Here is a 21,493-nt window from a genome sequence, read left to right on the forward strand (position 1 = left end):
TTTAGTTTTTTTTTACATAGTTAATGCATTTTAATTACTATATTTTAATTTTTGTTAATTTGATTATAGAGTGATCCAGTTGATGTAAGGCGTAGTACAGGAATTCCTAGAAGTTTTATGGTTCCTGTAGAGGGACCAAAAGCACCAGGTGCAATGATGACTCCAAGTGGTACATTTGCAGTGCCTGCTGTGGATCAGTAAGATATTTACATTTTTTTTTCTGTAGATAATACTGGAATTCGGTCCACTGTCACTAACAATAAATGCTAGTATAAATTACAGTGCCAGTGATAAATTAAATTACTATATGTTATGTTAGTGAAGGGGTGCGAAGTATATAAGGAAATCCTTGCTAGAAAAACATTAAGAAGACTAGTAAGGGAAGGAGTGAAACAAAAAGCCACAATTGACCACAAAGACGACCACAAACTACCACAAGCTAATGTTGACTATACTAAATGAACTTATGCAGATACATTGAAGACTGATATCCAACATATAACTGAATCTTTTAAATCCTCTCCTCCAAAACACATTAATGATACTATACAGCAATTACTCGTAAAACAAGCCAAGCGATTTGAAATAATCTTACAATAAATGACTACCCTTATGGGGCTCATAGCCAAACTTGTCAAAAAACTCACAAAGTGACTGTCTTCTGATTAGCAACCTGGAACATCAATGGATTGACCCCAAACTAACACGACGTAGCTATACTGCTGAACAAATACAAGCTTGACATAATTCTGATCACTGAGACTCACTGCACAAACTTTAGCAATGTAAAATTTAAAGGCTACTGCACTTACTTGATTAATCATCCAGATGGTACCTCTCATGGTGGAACTGCAATTGTAATCCGAGAAACTATTAAACACCATGTAATGGCAAATTACGAAACTGAACATATTCAGGCAACTACAGTAGCAGTGGAAGACAAATATGACTTCTTTAACATCTCTTCTATATACTGCCCACCCAGACATAAAATAGATGAGGAGAGCTTCTCCCAATTCTACAGTACTCTTGGAGGAAGATTTATTGCAGGAGGTGATTATAATGCAAAACACACACACTGGGGCTCTCGATTAACTACCACAAGAGGTAGACAACTTAAATCAAGTGCAGAAAAAAATAACTTGACACCCATCTCTACCGGGGAACCAACATACTGGCCATCTGATCCACACAAAATGCCGGACTTGCTGGATTTTTTTATGATTAAAGGAATGTCTCAGCATTACTTTAAAGCGGAGACATGTCTGGACAGTTCATCTGTCACAGCCCTGTTATTTTAACTGTTAGTGTTAACATAATAGTTCAGGGAAAGACCAGAAATCATCTGCAATAAACATACAGACTGGGACTCATTCAGAGAACATATAGAGAAAAACTTAAACTTGCTGAATATCTCATTAAAGACTACCAACGAAATCGAAGAAGCTACTAAATATATAACAACTATGATCCAGGAAGCTTGCTGGAGAAGTACCCCACATCTAAAATACCAGGAAGCATTTACAAACTGGCCACTCGAAATAAAAAATAAAATTCTCGAGAAACGTCGTGTACGTCGTACGTGGCATCGAAGCAGATGTGCTGAAGATAAAACTATTTTAAATAGAGCTATTGTGGAACTAAGAACAATGATACAGGAGCACAAAAACTACACATTACAGCGAAAATTAGAGGCACTGACGCCTACTGTTTCTACAGATTACTCATTATGGAAATATACGAAATCATTTAAAAGACCACAACAAACCAAGTCTCCCATAAGAACAGAAAACAATATCTGGGCTAGAACAAGTAAAGAAAAGGCCAATATTTTTGCCAAACATCTATCTGAGGTATTCATCCCGCATCACGTACCTAATGAGGGATTTGAAAACAATGTGAATTCAGTCCTAAACCAAGATCTACAATTAGACCTCCCACCAATGCCTGTCACAGTACGAGAGCTTTGGAGGACCATAAAGTCTCTTAAAGATAAAAAGGCTCCTGGTTTTGATCTTCTCACCAAAGAAGTGCTATGCCAATTGCCAAAAAAAGCTGTAATTTTCCTAACCATTCTGTTTAACGGTATTATAAGAGTTCAACACCTTCCTGAGCTATGGAAGGTCTTAACCATCACCATGATATACAAACCTGGAAAACCTTCTCAGGAAGCCGCATCCTATAGACCCATTAGCCTCCTTCCAATCTTGTCCAAGCTTTTTGAGAAGATACTTCTGCGAAGAATCCATTCTCAACTTGCACAAAAAAAAATTATTCCTGATCACCAGTTCGGTTTCGATGGTCGGTGTTGATGCCAACACTCAACTGTGGAACAGGTTCACAGGGTCTGTGATAGAATTCGAATGACTCTCGAAAACAAAGAATACTGTTCGGCTGCTTTTCTTGACATACAGCAAGTGTTCGATCGGGTATGACATGAGGGACTACTGTATAAAATCAGGAATAACCTGTCACACAGTTATTACCTCCTACTAAGATCTTACCTGCTACAAAGACTCTTTCAGGTAAGGGAATCTGGAGAAACATCATCATTCTATGAGATCAAAGCTGGAGTGCCACAGGGGTCAATTATTGGTCCTATGTTATACCTCATATATACAGCGGACATTCCGGAAGTGAAAGGAGTCACTATAGCCACCTTTTCGGATGACACTGCATTGCTAGCTAGTAATAAAACACCTGACATTGCTTCAACCATTCTCCAGAATGGCCTGGATCACATCTATAGGTGGTTGCAAAGATGGAAAGTCAAAATTACAAATCAACCAGCATTACAAAATCTGTCCAAGTCACCTTTACTCTAAAACGTGGAAATTGTCCACCAGTACGATTGGGAGATTATGCTCTACCACATAAGGACAATGTTAAGTATCTTGGATTACACCTTGACCACCGTTTGAATTGGTGGGAACATATTAAAACCAAGAAAGAATGCTTAATGATTCGCTTTAAAAACCTTTACTGGCTTATGGGTCGAAATACAAAACTGTCTATTGACAATAAACTACTGATTTATATGTCCATTCTAAAACCTGTATGAACATACGGCTTACAACTTTGGGGAAGTGCGTCAAAGTCAAATATGAACATCATTCAAAGGGCTCAAAATATTATACTGTGTTCTCAGTATAATATTTTGAGCCCTTTGAGCCCCTATCGGATGTCCCTTGGTACATCACCAACAACGAAATTCACAAGGAACTTGGCGTACTGACAGTAAAGGAGGAGATCCTCAATTGTAAAGAAAAATATAAAAAGTGACTATGTAACCACCCAAATCAACTGGCTGCTCAATTACTACAAATACTTTACCTCAAGCGACTAAAAAGAAGCGACATTGTGTAATGTTTGCAGTATGCTTAAGGAGTAGATTCTCCCGCTGGGGTGGACACTCCGTTCTTAGATCCCACACTCAAAAAATCTGCTCATAGTTCTGGGACTGATTGCAGATAAGAAAAGAGAAAAAATAAAAAAAAATGTTATGTTAGTCTGTTCCCGGATTCCTAATCCTGGAGACTAAATTGACAGGTGTAAATGTCAAACTTACAAATTATGTTGCTACCTATGTCAGTAGTGGTGTACCTGCAGTACCAATTTGTTTAATCGGAAATTTTTATTTTATAACAACACAATTTTAAAATTTATCTACATGTAATGATACATACATATAAGTACAACATAAAACTACATTTTTGTTGTTTCCATACAAGCAGTAATTTTTTACAGTAGTAAACTACAAACTAACATTATTTTCGTTGTAACAGCTAAATATTTTAAATAGTTATTATTCCCATGTAAATAACATCAGAATGATGATTTGCATATTGTGTACCTAGTTAATAGTTTGAACATTCTAAGGATAGGATAGGATATTAGCAAAAAATTGACCAAAAATAAAATATAGATACATATTTAGTTACTACATGAATAACCTTGTGTTTAATTGTTCTAAAATATTATTATTACCTGTAGTGAGGCATACCTGGCCTCAGAGAATGCTGGTGGTGCTGACACACCTACCAATGCTCCGGCTGCACCTGAACCGAATATACCAGATGAATTGATATGCAGTTTATGCCGTGATCTTCTTACTGATGCTGTTATGATACCCTGCTGCGGCAATTCATTCTGTGACGAATGTAAGTCTATGTTATGTTAACCAACACTCACTTTTTTCAAGAATTGTTTTAACAAGGCGAATATATACTTCAACCGATTTAGACTAAACTGTTGATACAGAGAATATCTTTTATCCTGACATACTAGACAAGATAGGAAATATTCTTTATTTTTAATTATTATGTAACAAAAATACTGCAATATAATAAACGTAAAATTGAAGTTTTATAAGGAACTAAAATTTGTTTGATTGTATGTGGTAAGGGTAAACGATGCAAGTGCTGAACCTGTTTAAATAGTAACAGTATTGCTGACTAATTTCAGTAAATCTTTATTTAAGTCCTATTTGTAAGGCTTATGTTGATTTTATGATAACTTATTAGGTATAAGAGGAGCCTTGCTAGAATCGGAAGATCATGAGTGTCCAGATTGCCGAGAAAAAGAAATTGCACCGACAACGCTAATTCCTAATAGGTAAGAATATATAATCTGTTAATAGTTTTAATTGCAACATAGTACATTCACAGAGAACATAGTTATGCTGAAAATTTGTTTATTTTTAATTGACCAATAGTGTCGCGACAAGTAATATAAGGAATTGTTTTATTACCGTCTTCCATATCTGTGACACAGTTATAAAATTTAGGTTAGATTTGATATAGTTTTAAATACTGTGGAGTCAATTATATTATTAATGAAATAAATTAAACAATTTCAAACTAATTATTTCTATATTTTAAAATCGGATTTATTTTTTTCCCCGTTGTTTTGTTATATTGTGGAAAATGCAAAGAAAGCTAAAATCTGAAATACTTATCATAAAGGCTATGTAAACAAATGTTCACTACTAATATGTAAACATTTTAGGAAAAATAAAATATATTTCTAATTATCACTGTTTTCAAGAGTTCCGTTTATATCTTTTATATATGACATTTGTAGTCCACTTTTCAAAAGTAAATTTGCTCTAAACTAAAGACATCCCAATTATAAAACTATACCACATATATTTTTATAAGTATAATATAAATATAAAGTAATTAAACATATTACATATGTAACTCTCTCATTAATCCATTTCGATATTCTTATGAAAATTAAAAATAGATGTTACATTATTAGTTCAGTACCCTATTCCTATTTGCACATTGCCGATTTTTACTTACATATAAGAAAATATGAATGTGGTATAAATTTACGAAGGATCACTGTGATTGATGTTGAGGATATGATTTATACTCTAATGTCTTTAATCTAATAACGACCTGTTAGGCGGCTGACCCCGTTTGGTTTTTAAAAAAAAAACCTTTTTAAAACACAACACAAAAGTCACTTGATTTCAGATAGTTTATTTCGAAAATGTGGTTTCACAAGTTATTATATTAACAAACTTATCCCACACTATGTAGGTGCAAGTGCAATGAGTTATCGACGCGGACTAGTTTGACTAACTGTCTAAACTGTTTTTATATAACGATGTAAATCGGGAATTATTCAGGCTCAGCATTTTCTTTGTACTGGGCTCGGGCATAACACCGCCCTCCTTAAGACGAAGGTCATCTCTTGAGATGATCGAAGTTAAAGACGAAATGGGATAAATTCGTTTTACAAAACATGGATAATCATTAATTATAAAGTAAGTCATCAATAAGGATAATGTTATAATAACGAAATTATAAAACAATAAAGAATGTTAAAATTAGTTATACAAAATAATGGTTATTATAACTATAGACAGATTCAATTCTTATAGATAGTATTCTAGAACAAGTATTAAAAAAAATACAAACTAATATTTAATTATAAAATTCTTTAAACATTACATATCTAAAATTAATTCAATATTGAACTTAAAATATATTAAACTTAATTGTTAAGAATATTTCTGCTAGAGGCTGCCTTGCGTGTATTGAGGAGACCTCTTTGATAGCTTTGATAATCTGGTGCAGACCTTATAGATATTTGGTCGTTTGACATTTCATTCAATTCTATGCTTTGACTTGATTTAGAATCAATAATTTGAGTACAACAATGATTAAATATTTGTATGCAACAATTATCTGATGCACGTTGTTGATTTCTTTTATTTTTATAAAAATGAAATAATTTATAAATACAGGAGAAAAACATTGTTACAATTAAAATATATGTAAAGGTTGAGTAATAAGAGCCATATTTAATTATGTGAGGTTGATCTTGTATTTTATTGATTTCCTTTTCTAAGTTATCTAATTTATGTGAGGCATGACGAAGAGATTCTAAATTAATATTAGTTAGAGAGATCGGTGATAATAGATGCACGGAGTCATTGAATATGTCTCTTTTACAACAATCGTCTAATGTAATGTCGAAATTTATATCTAATTGACTTTGAATAGAGATTAGATTCGTGGAACTAGGCGTTAATTGAATAGTTTTACAAAAGGCGACACAATTGGCTGGTAGGGTGAGTACACCTGTACCGGACAACTGAGTATCTTTAATTTCGTTATCACATTTTATTGATAATTTGGTAGGTTCCGACTGGACATAGATCCACTTGTTATTATTAATATTTTGCCATATATCTATGTGTCCGTATATTAATTTATAATTACAATCTTCAGGCAATTTTAAGTTTACATCAGTAAGTAGTCGAGTTTCACAAATTGGATTATATATTGTAGAAAATGTAGATAGGTAAGGACATATGAAATATAGATTATTTACGTTATTACAATTATTTATGTCATCGAAAGAACTGTAACTCAGTCTATCATCCGTTACGGCTAAATATGATTTGGTAGGGTGAATTAAAGCAAATGTTGACGGTCGGTCGGTTCACATCGTGCGGAGTTGGTAATGGGATGCATTTATAAACATTGTACTTAATCGGAGAGATAAGAGGAATTTGTATAATGAAGATGATTTTGTTGTTATAATAATAAGAAGTTAGTTTAGATATGTCGATTATTGTGTGAATATTATTTATGTTAAGAGTTATTGGGAAATCTAATTTTTTATTTATGGAACCGGAGTGTTTTTCCAATTCTGTTAATAAGTTCATAGGACTTATTACAGAAGGATGTAGAATATTAATTTTAGAAAATAGAATAGAATTAAGAATAGAATCAAGGATGTTTGATAATGTTAATAGAGAGCTTTCGATTATATTAATGTAGTTATTCAATCTAAATACGTTTTCGAGTGCATTATTATAATTAGAGTAATTTGAGAACATGCTGTTCATTAAATTTATTTGATGATTTAGCTTTTCTTCGTTATCATTGAGTTTATATATAGATGAATTGAAAGCATTTATTGACGATTGGACAACGTGTATGTTATCTTTCATGAGATTGAGTATTTGTGTCTCGTCTTGTTGACATGTTGAGATCGCGGCATCATACTTTCTAGCATCGTCAGCATCCAGAGTACCGAAAAAGAATTTAAGAATTTCGCCGCCGAACTCGAGTGACCGCTTGTTTATTCTGATTGATGAATTAGTAGATATAATATGCGATAAGGATTGAAATTTAATAGCATTTGATCTCAATAAAACTTTAACGGGGTTCAGTATATCGTTACAATCTACGATTTAAGGTTTAAAGAGCTGTGCTCGTATACACATATTAAATGTGTCGTCTACATATTTAGTTAATGATTTTAGACGAGGTTGAATGGATACTATGTCTACGTGGGTTATTATTTTCCAATAGTCATTATAAAAATAAACTGGATTCTGTGCATCGAAGTATATTCCTGGACTATGAATGATTGGGTTTATTACCGCTTCTGTGTGGCAAATTGGAGGCCACAGCCTGAAATAATAAAGAAGAATTTGTTACTTTAAGGATGAGCCGGTTTGATTTCATTTACATGGTACTTTATGTATCTACGCCCAACTGATAACGTCACGTTGTGACTGCCGTTTAGTTTAATTATTTTGTAAGGGCCCTTCCATATTGGTGATAGGGCCTTGCGTAGGCGATGATGGTGTTTTAGGTATACCATATCTCCGATTTTATAATTAGTAATTCGGGATGATCTGTCATAATAATTTTTCGAAGATAGTTTACTTCCCTCTATATATTCTATAGCCTTTTTTCGAGATAGTTTCATGCGATATTGGAGAGCTCTTATATACTCCTGATATGTATTATTATCGTTTGTTTCGTATAACGAACTTGGTATTGAAGGTTTGTGTCCGTAGAGTAGTTCGAATGGTGTAAATTGAGTCGTTGTATGGGGAGTGGTATTATAAGCTAGTATAGCTGTGAATAAATAGCAGTGCCAATCATTTTGGTTTTCGTTAACGAAAGACTTTAAGTATTCTTTCAGTGTAGCATAGCTACGTTCAAGGGCACCATTTGTTTGGGGATGATACGGAGTGGAAAATATAGATTTTATTTTACAAATATTGGTAACTTGTTTGAATAGTTCAGATGTAAAGGGAGTGCCTTGATCGGTTAAAATAGTTTTGGGGAATCCGAAGAGGGACATAAAATGTACAAGGTTACCAGCAATTTCTTCTGTAGTGGAGGTAATCATAGGATAAGCACTAGAGAATTTAGTTAAGTCGTCTTGTAAAGTTAGTATGTATTTAAATTTTTGGATACCGGATTCGGGAAGAGTTCCTACTATATCGAGGGCGAGTCTCTCGAAGGGTTTGGTACTAGTGGATGTTATTTCCATTGGAGCCTTATTACTGCATCTCAAAGGCTTATTTAGTTGACAGACTTGGCAAGATTTTACAAATTGTTCTATGTCAGATCGCATTGATTTCCAGTAATATTTGTTTTTTATACGATTTAGCATTCTTTTAATGCCGGGGTGCCCAGCAATAGGAGTACCATGATTCTCTTGGAGGATTTTTGAGATTTCGGGCGGAGATGGGTATATGAGCGTGTTTTTATATATATGTATTTTTAAGTTGGTATTATGAAACACGAATGCAATTATATTATAGATTTTAGTATAAGATAGTTTAGAAAAAGGTTCAGTGAAATCTGATATAGCAAGTTCAGTGGCACCGATATTTTCGGATAAAATTTCGTCTCTAAGTTTCATTAATAAATTATAAATAATGCGATAAGGAGTTTCCTCATAATGATGAACTTTTGTATATAAGAAATAGTACGTTTTATTATTATATTTAATCGAGTGCACCGTGTGAACTTCGCGTTCAGCTGCTAACACGTCAGCGCTGTTCTCTATTTGAGACAATATTTGTCGACAGTATGGCATCGAATTATCAAAATCTAAAGATGTGGGACATGCAATTAAATTAAGTTTAGAAGAATGTAGACTTTCGGAGTGTTCTTCGATTTCAGTATTATTGGAAATAGAATTTGTAAATTGTAGTTTAAAATATTTTTCGTAAGTATCTTTGTGTAATTTATTTGCAGAATTCAGCGCGTGCATAGGAATTCGAGACAGTGCATCGGCATTGGAATTTAGGCGGCCCTGTTTATATATAATTTCGTAATCGTATTCTTCTAATTTGAGACGCCAGCGAATTAGTCTACTGCCAGGGTCTTTAACATTAAATAACCACACTAGTGGTCGATGGTCTGTAATGACCTTGAACTTGTGTCCATATAGATAGGGGCGGAATGTCTTCACACCGAATATAATGGCAAGAAGTTCTTTCTCCGTGGTGGAGTAGTTTCCTTCCGCTTTGTTTAAAGTACGGGAAGCGTAAGCAATGGGTTTATCCTGACCTACGATCCCTTGGGATAGAACCGCTCCTACGGCATAGTTGGATGCATCAGTCGTCAATATAAATGGCTCATTAAAATTAGGATACTGGAGCAAAGGTGCGGAAGTGAGTTTTTCTTTTAATAGATTGAAAGCTTGTTCTTGTTCTGTAGTCCAGTGAAATTCGACATCTTTTTTCAATAATAGAGTAAGAGGTTTAGTAATTTTCGAGAAATTTTCTATAAAACGTCGGTAATAACCGACTAGGCCAAGGAATGATTTAATCTCCTTAGGATTTTTAGGGGTTGGATAAGTAGTAACAGCCTTGACTTTATCGGGATTCGGAGAGACACCTTTATCGGTGATGATATGACCCAAATATGAAACTTCGCGGCGTAAAAACTCGCATTTATCGGGCTGTAATTTCAAATTAAATTGACGGAATCTGTCGAAGACTAACTTTAATTTTTGTATATGTGACTCGAGGTCAAAACTATATAAGATACAGTCGTCTAAATAGATATAACAGTGTAGACCTTGAAGGCCAGAAAGGACGGTATTCATAAGCCGTTGGAAGGTACTGGGTGCGTTTTTCAACCCGAAGGGCATTCGGTTAAATTCAAAATGTCCGGACGTTTTGTTAGTGGTTACTGTGAAACCTGTTTTTTCGGCATCTTCAGGATTTAAAAATATCTGATGAAATCCACTCGCGAGATCTAGCGTTGTAAAATATTTAGAATGACCAAGTTGATCTAATATGTCAGTTATAAGAGGAATTGGATATATTTCATTGACAGTGACGTCATTTAGACGTCTGTAATCGATTACAATTCGCCATTTACGTTTTCCAGAGGCATCTATCTTTTTTGGGACAACCCAGACAGGGGCATTCCAAGGGGAAACCGATGGTTTAATGATATTTTGTTCTAACATTTTTTTTATTTGAGTTTCTACCTCGTCCTTGTGGCATTCGGGGAAGCGGTAAGCTTTAACATGAATAGGGGGAGCATTCCCAGTATTAATAGAATGTTTTAAGGCATTAGTTGCGGTTAGCTTATCTCCATCGAGGTAAAATATGTCTGCGTATTGTGCGCAGCAATCGAGTAAAATATCCTTTTCTTCGGAATTTAAATGAGTGTGTCTAATCTGACTTAGTACTTTATCTATCCTATCAGAGTAGGTGATGTCAGATGTCTGTATGTTGTAGATATTTGTAGATGATTCTAGAGGTTTAGATAGAGTTTCGTCTAATGGAGTAAGGGAAACAGAGTAGTTTTTTATTTGGATGTCAGATTCAGTGGTATTTAAAATGGAGACATTTACGCGATTGTTAAGTTTAAGTGTTACTATACAATTAGAAACATAGACACCTTCCGAAATAGTATGGTCTAGTACGAGAGCTTCACGTAGATTTGGTAACTGTGATGAGTCATTTGATACAGTGCATTCAATCACGGCTTCGCTTCGCGCCGGTATAATATAGCTTGGTTGTTTGAAATTAATAGGTAGTATTTGTTCTCGTAAACACATAGAGTTAGAATAGTAATCAATATTGACCTTGTAATATCCTAAAAAATCACTGCCGATAATACCGTCATATTCCAGGTTTATATCATTTTTTATTACATGTAATTTGTAGGTAATACTAAGGGAATCGGTTAAAATAAAATCCATTTGAAATGTGCCTAGAGTTTTACAATAGGATTCAGTGTAATTTATACCTTTTAATTTTATAATTTCGCGTGAAAGTTCAGGTTGCTTATTTAGGCTTGATTGTTTGATAATACTGACACTCGCACCGGTGTCGATGAGGAAACATAAAGGTTTATCAGAATAAGTTGATTGTAAATAAGTATGAGGCAAGGTTATTTTATTAATAATTATTTCGTACATGGGTATTGGTTTAGTTTCATCGGAATATTCGTGAGATTTAGTATTACAAATTTGTTTAAGCGAGTCTATATTAGTTAAGTTTTGTGGCCTTGTAATCTCAGAAATAGTAATAGGTTTTTTATTTATTAGATTTTGAGTTTTACTTTTATTGGTGAGGTCAGTGCAAGATTTGGTACTTTCTTTATTTAAATAGGATTCAGATATGGTAGAAGGCTTTGTGTAAGATGTATTAGTCAGAGGTATTGGTAATTTTAATGAGTGTGAATTGGCACAGATTTCAGCGTAGGTTCGTGTACGATTCGATGATATTTGGGGATTAGAATAAGATTCAGAGCGACGCGTAGTATATGAATTTTTACAAAGTTTAGAATTCGTAGGATTCAGTGGTTTTTCAGATTTGTAATGAGATTTTTCAGTGTATGTAAGATTCAGCGGTTCTTGAGATTTGGTATAGGATTTTGTATAAGGTTCAGCGTTCATAAGATTCTGTGAGTTTTGGGTTTTAGTAAAAGATTTAGTATTTATAAAATTCAGTGGGTTTCGAGGTGTAGAAAAAAATTTAGTATTGATAAGATTCGGTAGTTTTTGAGGTGTAGTAAAAGATTTAGTATTTGATAAGATTCAGTGGTTTTTGAGATGTAGTAAAAGATTTAGTATTTGTAAGATTCAGTGGTTTTTGAGATGTAGTAAAAGATTTAGTATTTGTAAGATTCAGTGGTTTTTGAGATGTAGTAAAAGATTTAGTATTTGTAAGATTCAGTGGTTTTTGAGATGTAGTAAAAGATTTAGTATTTGTAAGATTCAGTGGTTTTTTGAGATAGTATTTGTATTCAAGATTTAAAAGATTTAGTATTAAGATTCAGTGGTTTTTGAGATATAGTATAAGATTTAGTAGTGCCCTGCTATGATAGGAATTCGATCGGCACGGAACCGAAGTCCATTTTAGTTTAAATTTTCACTTGAAATATTTTCGTTATCGATTTCGCAATAATTAACTGCATTTGTGTTACCGGACACATTCCCACGCGCGGTTCCGGGATAGTGCCTGACACCTGCCTGGGAATCCGTATCGCGTTGCGTTTGGCCTTCATTCTGGCGACGCTGCATATTGTACTGTCTCTTGCGACATTCATTAATGCTGTGGCCTATATGTTTACAATATGCACATGAAATAGGTTTATGTAAATTATAGATCTTTGAATTATTAACGTGATGAGTTTTGTAAGATGGGGATATCCTGGTATCCCTATTTTTGAAATAGCACTCTGAAACTACATGACCTTGTTTTTTACAATGAGAGCAATATTTAGGCGTTTTGTTGGATGCTCTTGTTAAATTATATAATTTTTCTTCCTCCGTAGCTTGCATAATCGCCTTACCTAGAGTTTTGGGATTCCTACACCGCACAATGTAACTAAAGTTAGGATTAAGACCTAGCATAAATGTATTTAAAGTTAATTCTTCCATAGCAGCCACTCTACCAGGTAACTCGTCGTTGTTAGTACAGGAATAGTATATGTCCGATTGAATTTTTGTTAAACAGGCTTCGATTCGGAGAGAGTACTGAGTTACAGTCTCAGATGGTAATTGTTTACAACCCTGGAGTTCGATTAGTAAATGTGTGGAGTGCTTTTTCTCGCCGAACGTGACCCTTAAGAAATCTTTCAATTCTAACCAGTTTTTAAATGTCTTAAGATTACAAGCCGTTTGGGCTTTGCTTTCTAATTGTGATATTATATACTTGCATAATATATTCTGTTGCTCAGGGGCAGCTAAAGAAATTGCACTCTCACAATTTGTGAGGAAAGCAGGGAGGGACTCACGATCGCCGCTGTAGGCCTTTATGAATTTCGTTAATACGCTCAGTGTCACCCTCTCTGCTTTCTCACTGGCCTCCTCATTTTATAAGGTTATATTAGATAAATGTTTCAGTTATATAGAATCTAGTATTAATAATAGTAATGTTCGGTTTGAATTACGTGATTATCACTAAACTGGCACTTCACTGATATAGAAATAGTAGTATCACAAAGCACTTACAGGAGGGTTATGATGATTATCATATCTTCTGATCTGGTGACACGTGGAGTCCGTCACACGTGGTGTTGTATGGCTCTGGGTACACGAACACGATGTTGCAATGGACCTGGCAGCCGGTGATCGATGTGGTCCCAGGTTTTGGTAGACAGGGTGTAATGCTGAACTTCTGAAGCGTTGGGGTGCAGGCTCAGATTTTATGATCTGAGGCTTACTGTCGACCCGGGTGACGTGGTTGCGGGGCGCTGGCTCACACACGAGGGGTGGAGACTAACAGTCGGCCAAATTCATTACGGGGTATCAGTCCGATTGATGCTGTGAATCTCTGCCTGAGATCTTTTCACAGCATCCCACTTCTGACACCAATGTTAGGCGGCTGACCCCGTTTGGTTTTTTAAAAAAAAACCTTTTTAAAACACAACACAAAAGTCACTTGATTTCAGATAGTTTATTTCGAAAATGTGGTTTCACAAGTTATTATATTAACAAACTTATCCCAAACTATGTAGGTGCAAGTGCAATGAGTTATCGACGCGGACTAGTTTGACTAACTGTCTAAACTGTTTTTATATAACGATGTAAATCGGGAATTATTCAGGCTCAGCATTTTCTTTGTACTGGGCTCGGGCATAACAGACCGAAATTTTTCTTGATCGTAGGTTCTTAAGAAATTCAGTGTCGTCTTTCCGCAATCAAACTGGCTATAGTCGGCGTACACCGCATCGACCTGCTGTAGCACCGATGCAAGCTCCTCCACCAATGCTGGGTATGTATAGTAAATATAACTACAGATGCGATTAAAACTGATACTGTGTATTTTTATATATGTTTATTTTCTCCCACATTATGAAACATTATAGAAATATTCATATTCGCAATAATGTCCTTATTAAATAATATTAAACCTGGTAAAAATAAGGCTTCATTCCGATACGACAAGACTAATTGTGATTGACCAAATTTTAAAGTGACCACAGACAATCATCATATTGTATGATAATTTTAATACATTAGAGTACCATGCATTATGTTAAATCGATATTGAGATTGCAATCCTGAGGATATACTGCATTCCTAGAATTTACGAAATGGTAATTTATTTCAGAGCCGCCTCCAGTAGTTCCCGTACAGCCACCTCCAAATGGACCTGCACAAGTCGCTGCCCCTCCAATCGGTCTGTAAATGATAAATAAAAGAAATAACATCACGCTTGCAACTACATTAACTCGGCAACTACATTAACTCATACACTAATAATTCGGTGAAGGGGCTCTCGGCGCATAAAAAATAATTTAGTGAACACCATAATTTTATATGCTTTAAGGCCGCATTCGGTAAGGAATCAAGGATTTAAGGGGCGGGGAACTAGAAGTGTTAACAGAAATTATTCGGTAGATTCGGGATCATCAGGCGGTGGAGGTGGGCGGGGCGAGGAGTCCGACGGGTCGGCCGATGACAACATCACAGTAACGGTGCCGCCGGCGCACGCGCACCAGCCGCCCCACGCGCCCCACGCGCCCCACGCGCCCCAGGGACCTCGCGCGCCTCACGTGCCCCACGCGCCCCACGCCTCCCTCCATGCGGGGCCCCGGGGCCCCGGTGGCCCACGTCGCCCGCCTAACGTGCAACGACCACCGCGTTACGGTACTTGTTACTAGCCCCGCGGGCCCACTCTCCTGTTTCGCTTTGCATGTGTCGATATTATTTATTTATGATTGTGTTTTGTTACTATTAAAAATTATCGTTGGTATTAGTCGTAAAATCGTCTTTAATGTTGCCTCCATTATACGTCAGAGAACTTTCTCATTGTCAGTATATTTTCTTTGAAACATGTACCGGGTTGAATTTACACCCTCAAAATATATGCATTGGAAGTCCCGTCATCATGTTCGACTTTTGTTTTGTTATTATATAAGTAGTCTATACATACATGTCACTGTGTACCGAGTAATGAATCTTATATGTATATATTGTATCCCGTATGTACCATAACACTATAAATTGGCATCATAAATATGTTAGGCCACAGAGTAGTTAATAATAATGTGACCAGCAAACTGTCAAATATGTCTTAAGTTATTAAATTATTGTATCATATGGCCCATAACTCAACTATTACAGTGCACTAAAAGTATGTAATTACTAGAATTATATTTCAAATTGGAATGTGTTTCAAACATTTATTATTGATTACTTCTTATGATAATACTAACATAAAATGACATACCTTCATGACTGTTATCCCAGATGAGATTTTCAAATATAAACGTTGTTGTGAACGCGATACTTGACATAGCCACATTTCACAGTGTATATTTTCAATCCAACTATTAATATTAAATTTATGTTTTCTTCACTGGAGAGAGTCAGTCATATATATACTTTTGGTGTTGGCTAGATTTGATCTCACAAGCTCTTGATGTAATTCAGGTTACTAAGCTAGACTATCACACTCACTCAAATAATAATATAATGCATTTGATATATGAGTGTCCTCTTAACGGCACAATATGTAAGAAGCTGACTCTACCTTGTAAATATCGTGGCTTGAGGATTGATAATTAACATTAGGTTTATTATTTGTAAATTTCTGTGTAACTTTTAAGATTGTCACTAAGATTTGTAGAACGCTGTTGTATGATATCGAAATAGGTTTGAAAAATGAATAGGTTTATCTATAATTTACCTTAAGTATTATCCGTAGATAAGAATATTCAGTAGTCATGCATGGGATGATATTCACTCAGTTTCATTAAAACATCTTGCTTTCCTATTATTTACATGATTGTGGAATAGTACAAATTCGTGCCCTTATAAAATGTAAAAAATAAAATATAATATTGTTTGTAAAACATCCAAAGTGCTTTACCTATTGCTATTTAAATTCTATAATGATTGTAATTATTGTATTCCATAGTTGTATGTACACTGAAAACTTGGAAAGGTTTATGTTTTGGTACAGCTTTCAAATATAAATGCTTTTTACTGAAACAATAATTTTAAGCATTCATACAAACCGCTTGGCAATATCTGTAATTATAATGAGCTTTATAATTAAGAATACAATATTAATAGAATTCAAAATTTAGTTTCAGGACCGCCACCTTCTCTTAAACCTCCTGGATTGGATACACCACCAAATATTCCAATGAATGTAAGTAATTTTGAACATACATATTATTATTACTTAATTTTGGTCATTGAATAATTTAAATAATTATGACATTCATTGTTAAATTTAATATTGATATCAATTTAAATTTCCATGCTCAAAATATAGCTGAATATGGAGCTGTAAATTAATTTCTAAGAACAATGTAACCTATTCAAAGCAAGCAAATAAATAAATGGGTTTTATTCATATTAAGATATTCGGGCAAGCAAGTAGATGAACATGTGGAAAATAAAAATGCTGTTTTATATTAATTATATATCCATATGTTTAAGATATGGAAGGTTAGATCTCCCTCTATATATTTATCACTATATTACAGTATTTTTTAATATTTATACAACATATGTTGGAGCTTTTATTTTCAGAGTTGACTTTGTTTATTGTTTTTATATTAATAAACTAACTTTTTATATAGATGGCAAGAATTGATGAGCAAAGAGCCAGCACTCCAACAGTTGATGAACGAAGAGATCCAATGTCTTCACAGGTAACTTTAGATTTCATCTTAAAAGCTATTACATTTCATTATTTGTTCATTACGGATCACCCATAAATTACTTCACACGAATTTAATCACTTATTTACCCCGCCTGTAACGCAAATAGAACGCTACAAATTGTTTTTAATGAAATATTTAATAGACAGAAAGGTTATTTATAATTATATTAAATGTAGAATTTTCATTTTCAGATTGTGTACAATCGTGGGCCGCCACCTGGATTTATGCCTTCATTACCTCCTTCGCGTCGTTACAACAAGTAATTAACATAAAATTTATCTTATGTAATATAATATTTATTTAATTTTATGTAACTGTAAAAATGTATAAAAGAAAAGATCGACAGAATCAACCACCCGTACCCACCGTGTGGAGACCTGTCTCACTTATTTCAGCCGCCAAGCCGCTTCTTTGATAAGTTTCGTTATGGTTGTAGTGTGCAGATTAGACAGTGAAACTACAGGATAAGAGGCAAGCCATCTTAGTCCTTTGGAAGGGCAAAGCCTATGACTTCTATTTTATTATTGTTGTATCTAAAACTCCATTTGTAACATGTAACAAGAAATTATTAATAGTATTGATTCTTCATTATATATAGATTGGCACTAAAGTAATACTGTTTATTTTTTAGCCCTCCGTACGGAAGACATGGAAATCGGGGCCCACCGTTTGATGATCGTTATCATCCACAAGAGCCTTATCAGCCACCGCCGCCCGGAATCAAAGATTCTCCTTCAAATGGGTAAAATTTGTTGTTGTTTATCTTTTAATGTCCAATGATTGGATTGTTATTGACGAATTCTTCGGGCGAGCCCTTTTTCATTTCTGTAAAATGTTCATACTACTAGTGATTTCATACTAATCGTGAGTAAAAAAGGATGCTTAAAATTTCTTTTTTTCTGTTTACTATTATTAGTTTTAGTATAAATCGATCGAACGTTCACAATCGTTTTGATAGGTTTCGTCCAAGAATTGGACCGTGACTTTATTCTATTCGGCTTCGCGATCGGTCAGTCGGTCGTCTCGTGCCGTCTAACGAAGCGCGTCTAATTGTCGTAGGCACGACGAGGATCCGCTCGAGGCGTTCAACCGCATGATCCGCGAGAAGGAAATGCGGGCGAAGCGGCGCGAGGAGCGGCGGCGAGCGCAGTCGGGGTCCCGCAGCCCGCGGTCGCGCTCGCCGCGCTCGGTGCGGTCGCTGCGCTCGCCGCGCGGGCCGCGCTCGCCGCGCTCGCCGCGCTCCCCGCGCTCCCCGCGCTCGCCTCGCTCGCCGCGCTCGCAGCGCTCGCCGCGCTCGGCGGCGCGCTCGCCGGCCCGCTCACCCCGCGCGCGTCCCCGTAGTCGCGCCTCCAGCCGCATCCGGTATTCTAGGTTCGTTCTAATTCTCAGTTTTCATCGCATGCTGTTCTAATATTTAATGCACGATCGTCGGTCTCTCGTCTCGTTTCATAGTCTCGTTGCTGATGTATATCGGTTTTTGGTTTGGGTCCACGTCTGCTTCGCTCGCGATCTGCACTGTTTATTTTTGTATTGTGATTTGTCTGTGACATTAATGTGTAATGAAACGCTTAGCTGTAATGCAATGCTTATTGCTGTGTCATTTAAAAAATCACTATAATATATATATTCATGAATAAAAGATAAGTAGACATTTATCAAATCATTTACATCTTAATTGGTGGTTGCTACTATGATACTGTATTGATTGAAATGTTGCTGTACATTTAATTAAACAAGCATTGCATGTACTTATTTTACAGTGAATTGAAAACGAATTTAATATGCTTGATAATTAAGACTAAAAGTGTTTTTTTAAAATGTACTGGAAATATTTAGTGTCTATGCCTCAGTTATGAACTCGATATTGTCTCATAAAATTATAAGAATACGATTGGGCTTAATTAGTTACATTTATTAATATGTTTTTGATAAATTGAAAAACATAAGAAAAAATGTTAGCAATTTAACCTTTCAAGGTAGAGAATTTGCAAACATTTTTCAGCTTAAAATTTAGAACATACCGATTCTTGTTATGAATATCTTAATTTTTATTTAATAAATAAATAACTCGCACAGTGACTTCTTCGAACTAAATAAGACTGTACTGTACTAAACATACATACAATAAAATATACATTAATACTTTGTTTAATGTGAATACATTCATGATATACAGAAAAATACCTAGACAAATATAAACAGACATATAAATTACAATATAATAATTATATTGTACGACCTCAGGTCCCGGTCGGGATCGCGCGGCCGCCGTCCGCGTTCCCCGTGGTCGCCGCGCTCACCGCGTCGCCGCCGTACTAGAGAACGGACTCTATCACTAACGAGGTAATTTTACTATTAATTGTAATATTAGCGTTTTATTTTCTTTAAATAGAAAACAAGTATGCAAAGGGAGGGGACGCCTTAAAAAAGATGGATGGATTGTGTGAAAGATGATATGAATAAAAGAAGAGTATGTTCAGAAATGACGACCGATAGAGAGCAGTGGAAGAGAATGACATACTGCGCCGACTCCAAATAATGGGATAAAGGCAAGGCAATTATGAAATAAAAAACAAGTGGGGGAAACAAACAATTGTGATACTTAAAATACACAATGTGTTTTGGTTTATGATCTCATAATGTATTTTTATACCATTATATATATATAATTACAATAATGAAATAAGAATATTTATATTGTGTCATATCATACTATAGTTACATAGTTTTCTATCTCAGAGTAAAATATTAAGAATATGTTTCAAACAGGTTGCAATTTCATGTATTCATGCGAATTTAAACCTATTGATATACGATTTTGTGAGGGTATTCTAGATATATTGATTTATTGGTTTTAACTACCTCACCGGCCTCAACTTCCTATAGTCACGGACACGATCCCCGCATAATAGACGTATTTGTAAAATGATTTGTATGTATTTATTGTTGGTACTGGTGTTTTATCCGTATCTCTAAATGCATGTCGCAAATAAAATAGTATTTTCATCAGTGACTTAACTTACTTTTAAGTTAAAACACGAGGCGACTACGTATATATATTTATTGAGTCGTGGGAGCGTTCGGAGAGACATGAAGCATCTGGGAATCGGAGCAGCTCCCCGAAGCGCTGGCTCACTGCGCAGAAAAGGATCACCCGTCTGCTATGTGTGACTTGTCGTGTGTCAGGTCCCCGTCGCCTCGGCGGCGGCACCGCTCGCCGCTGCGGTACCGCTCGCCGCTGCGGTCGCCGGGCCCGCGGTCGCCGGGCCCGCGGTCGCCGGGCCCGCGGTCGCCGGGCCCGCGGTCGCCGCCGCGGTCGCCGCCGCGCTCGCCGCCGCGCTCCCCCCGCAGACCGGCGATGCGCTCGTCGGCCACGCGAGCCATATCTCCGCATCGGTGAGTCGGTTTCTTCGTTTCCTTATACGTACTCGGAGAGAAAACTCAGGAGTTAATTAAGAAAACGATACCTTTATAGTAATTAGTTGATTTTGTTGGCCACTTTATTTTACTTTACTTTATTTATTATCTGCTCTCATAACTCACGAACGACTTCAGATTTAGCATGGAATTAATTCTTGATATTAAAAAGAACATAGTTAAATATAAATTTAAAAATCTTAGCTACCGAAATATTGAATTGTAAAAAGGGACGCGTTATCAAATTACGTCACACAGTCATGGCGCGCCTCAAATTTACGTAAAATTTAAAAACTTTATTTAATAACTTATGGTAACTTTAAATTTAAATGAAATAATACGTATGTGTATGGCTATACAGTCATAAAGTTATAAATGATTTACTCATACTAAGATATTCTTCATTACAGAAATACATTGATATAAGACTGAAATACTTTGAAACCCATATTCAAAGTCAACTATTTATCCATTAGAACTAATTTCTGTATCTTAGATAAACTAAGATTGTATAAAAGTTATAGTGGTCATATATTATTTTGACTATACACCTAGATTTAGTCACAGTACAGTCTAGTTTGCCTAGTCTACGTGCTACATATTGTACTCGGAATTTGCTGTTAGACTCGTATTTTTTTCTAATAGGTAATGTT

The 21,493-nt window shown here is 35.5% G+C and overlaps 1 protein-coding gene across 1 annotated transcript in view; it reads left to right on the top strand.

Moving 5' to 3' along the window:
• Window positions 1–21,493, top strand: part of LOC131842480 (E3 ubiquitin-protein ligase RBBP6) — a 40,123-nt gene that overhangs the window by 2,209 nt on the left and 16,421 nt on the right. Inside the window, exons 4-16 of the mRNA XM_059191015.1 lie at window positions 70–197; window positions 3,994–4,160; window positions 4,524–4,614; window positions 14,409–14,515; window positions 14,855–14,923; window positions 15,145–15,393; window positions 16,839–16,903; window positions 17,340–17,411; window positions 17,615–17,682; window positions 18,055–18,165; window positions 18,483–18,794; window positions 19,668–19,766; window positions 20,610–20,819. Of these exons, the coding sequence (XP_059046998.1) occupies window positions 70–197; window positions 3,994–4,160; window positions 4,524–4,614; window positions 14,409–14,515; window positions 14,855–14,923; window positions 15,145–15,393; window positions 16,839–16,903; window positions 17,340–17,411; window positions 17,615–17,682; window positions 18,055–18,165; window positions 18,483–18,794; window positions 19,668–19,766; window positions 20,610–20,819 (1,748 nt within the window). The remainder of the gene's footprint in view (window positions 1–69; window positions 198–3,993; window positions 4,161–4,523; window positions 4,615–14,408; window positions 14,516–14,854; window positions 14,924–15,144; window positions 15,394–16,838; window positions 16,904–17,339; window positions 17,412–17,614; window positions 17,683–18,054; window positions 18,166–18,482; window positions 18,795–19,667; window positions 19,767–20,609; window positions 20,820–21,493) is intronic.

The sequence above is a fragment of the Achroia grisella genome, unplaced genomic scaffold, assembly GCF_030625045.1.
Source record: "Achroia grisella isolate CSIRO2021 unplaced genomic scaffold, CSIRO_AGI_Agris_v1 utg241, whole genome shotgun sequence".
Classification (NCBI taxonomy): domain Eukaryota; kingdom Metazoa; phylum Arthropoda; class Insecta; order Lepidoptera; family Pyralidae; genus Achroia; species Achroia grisella.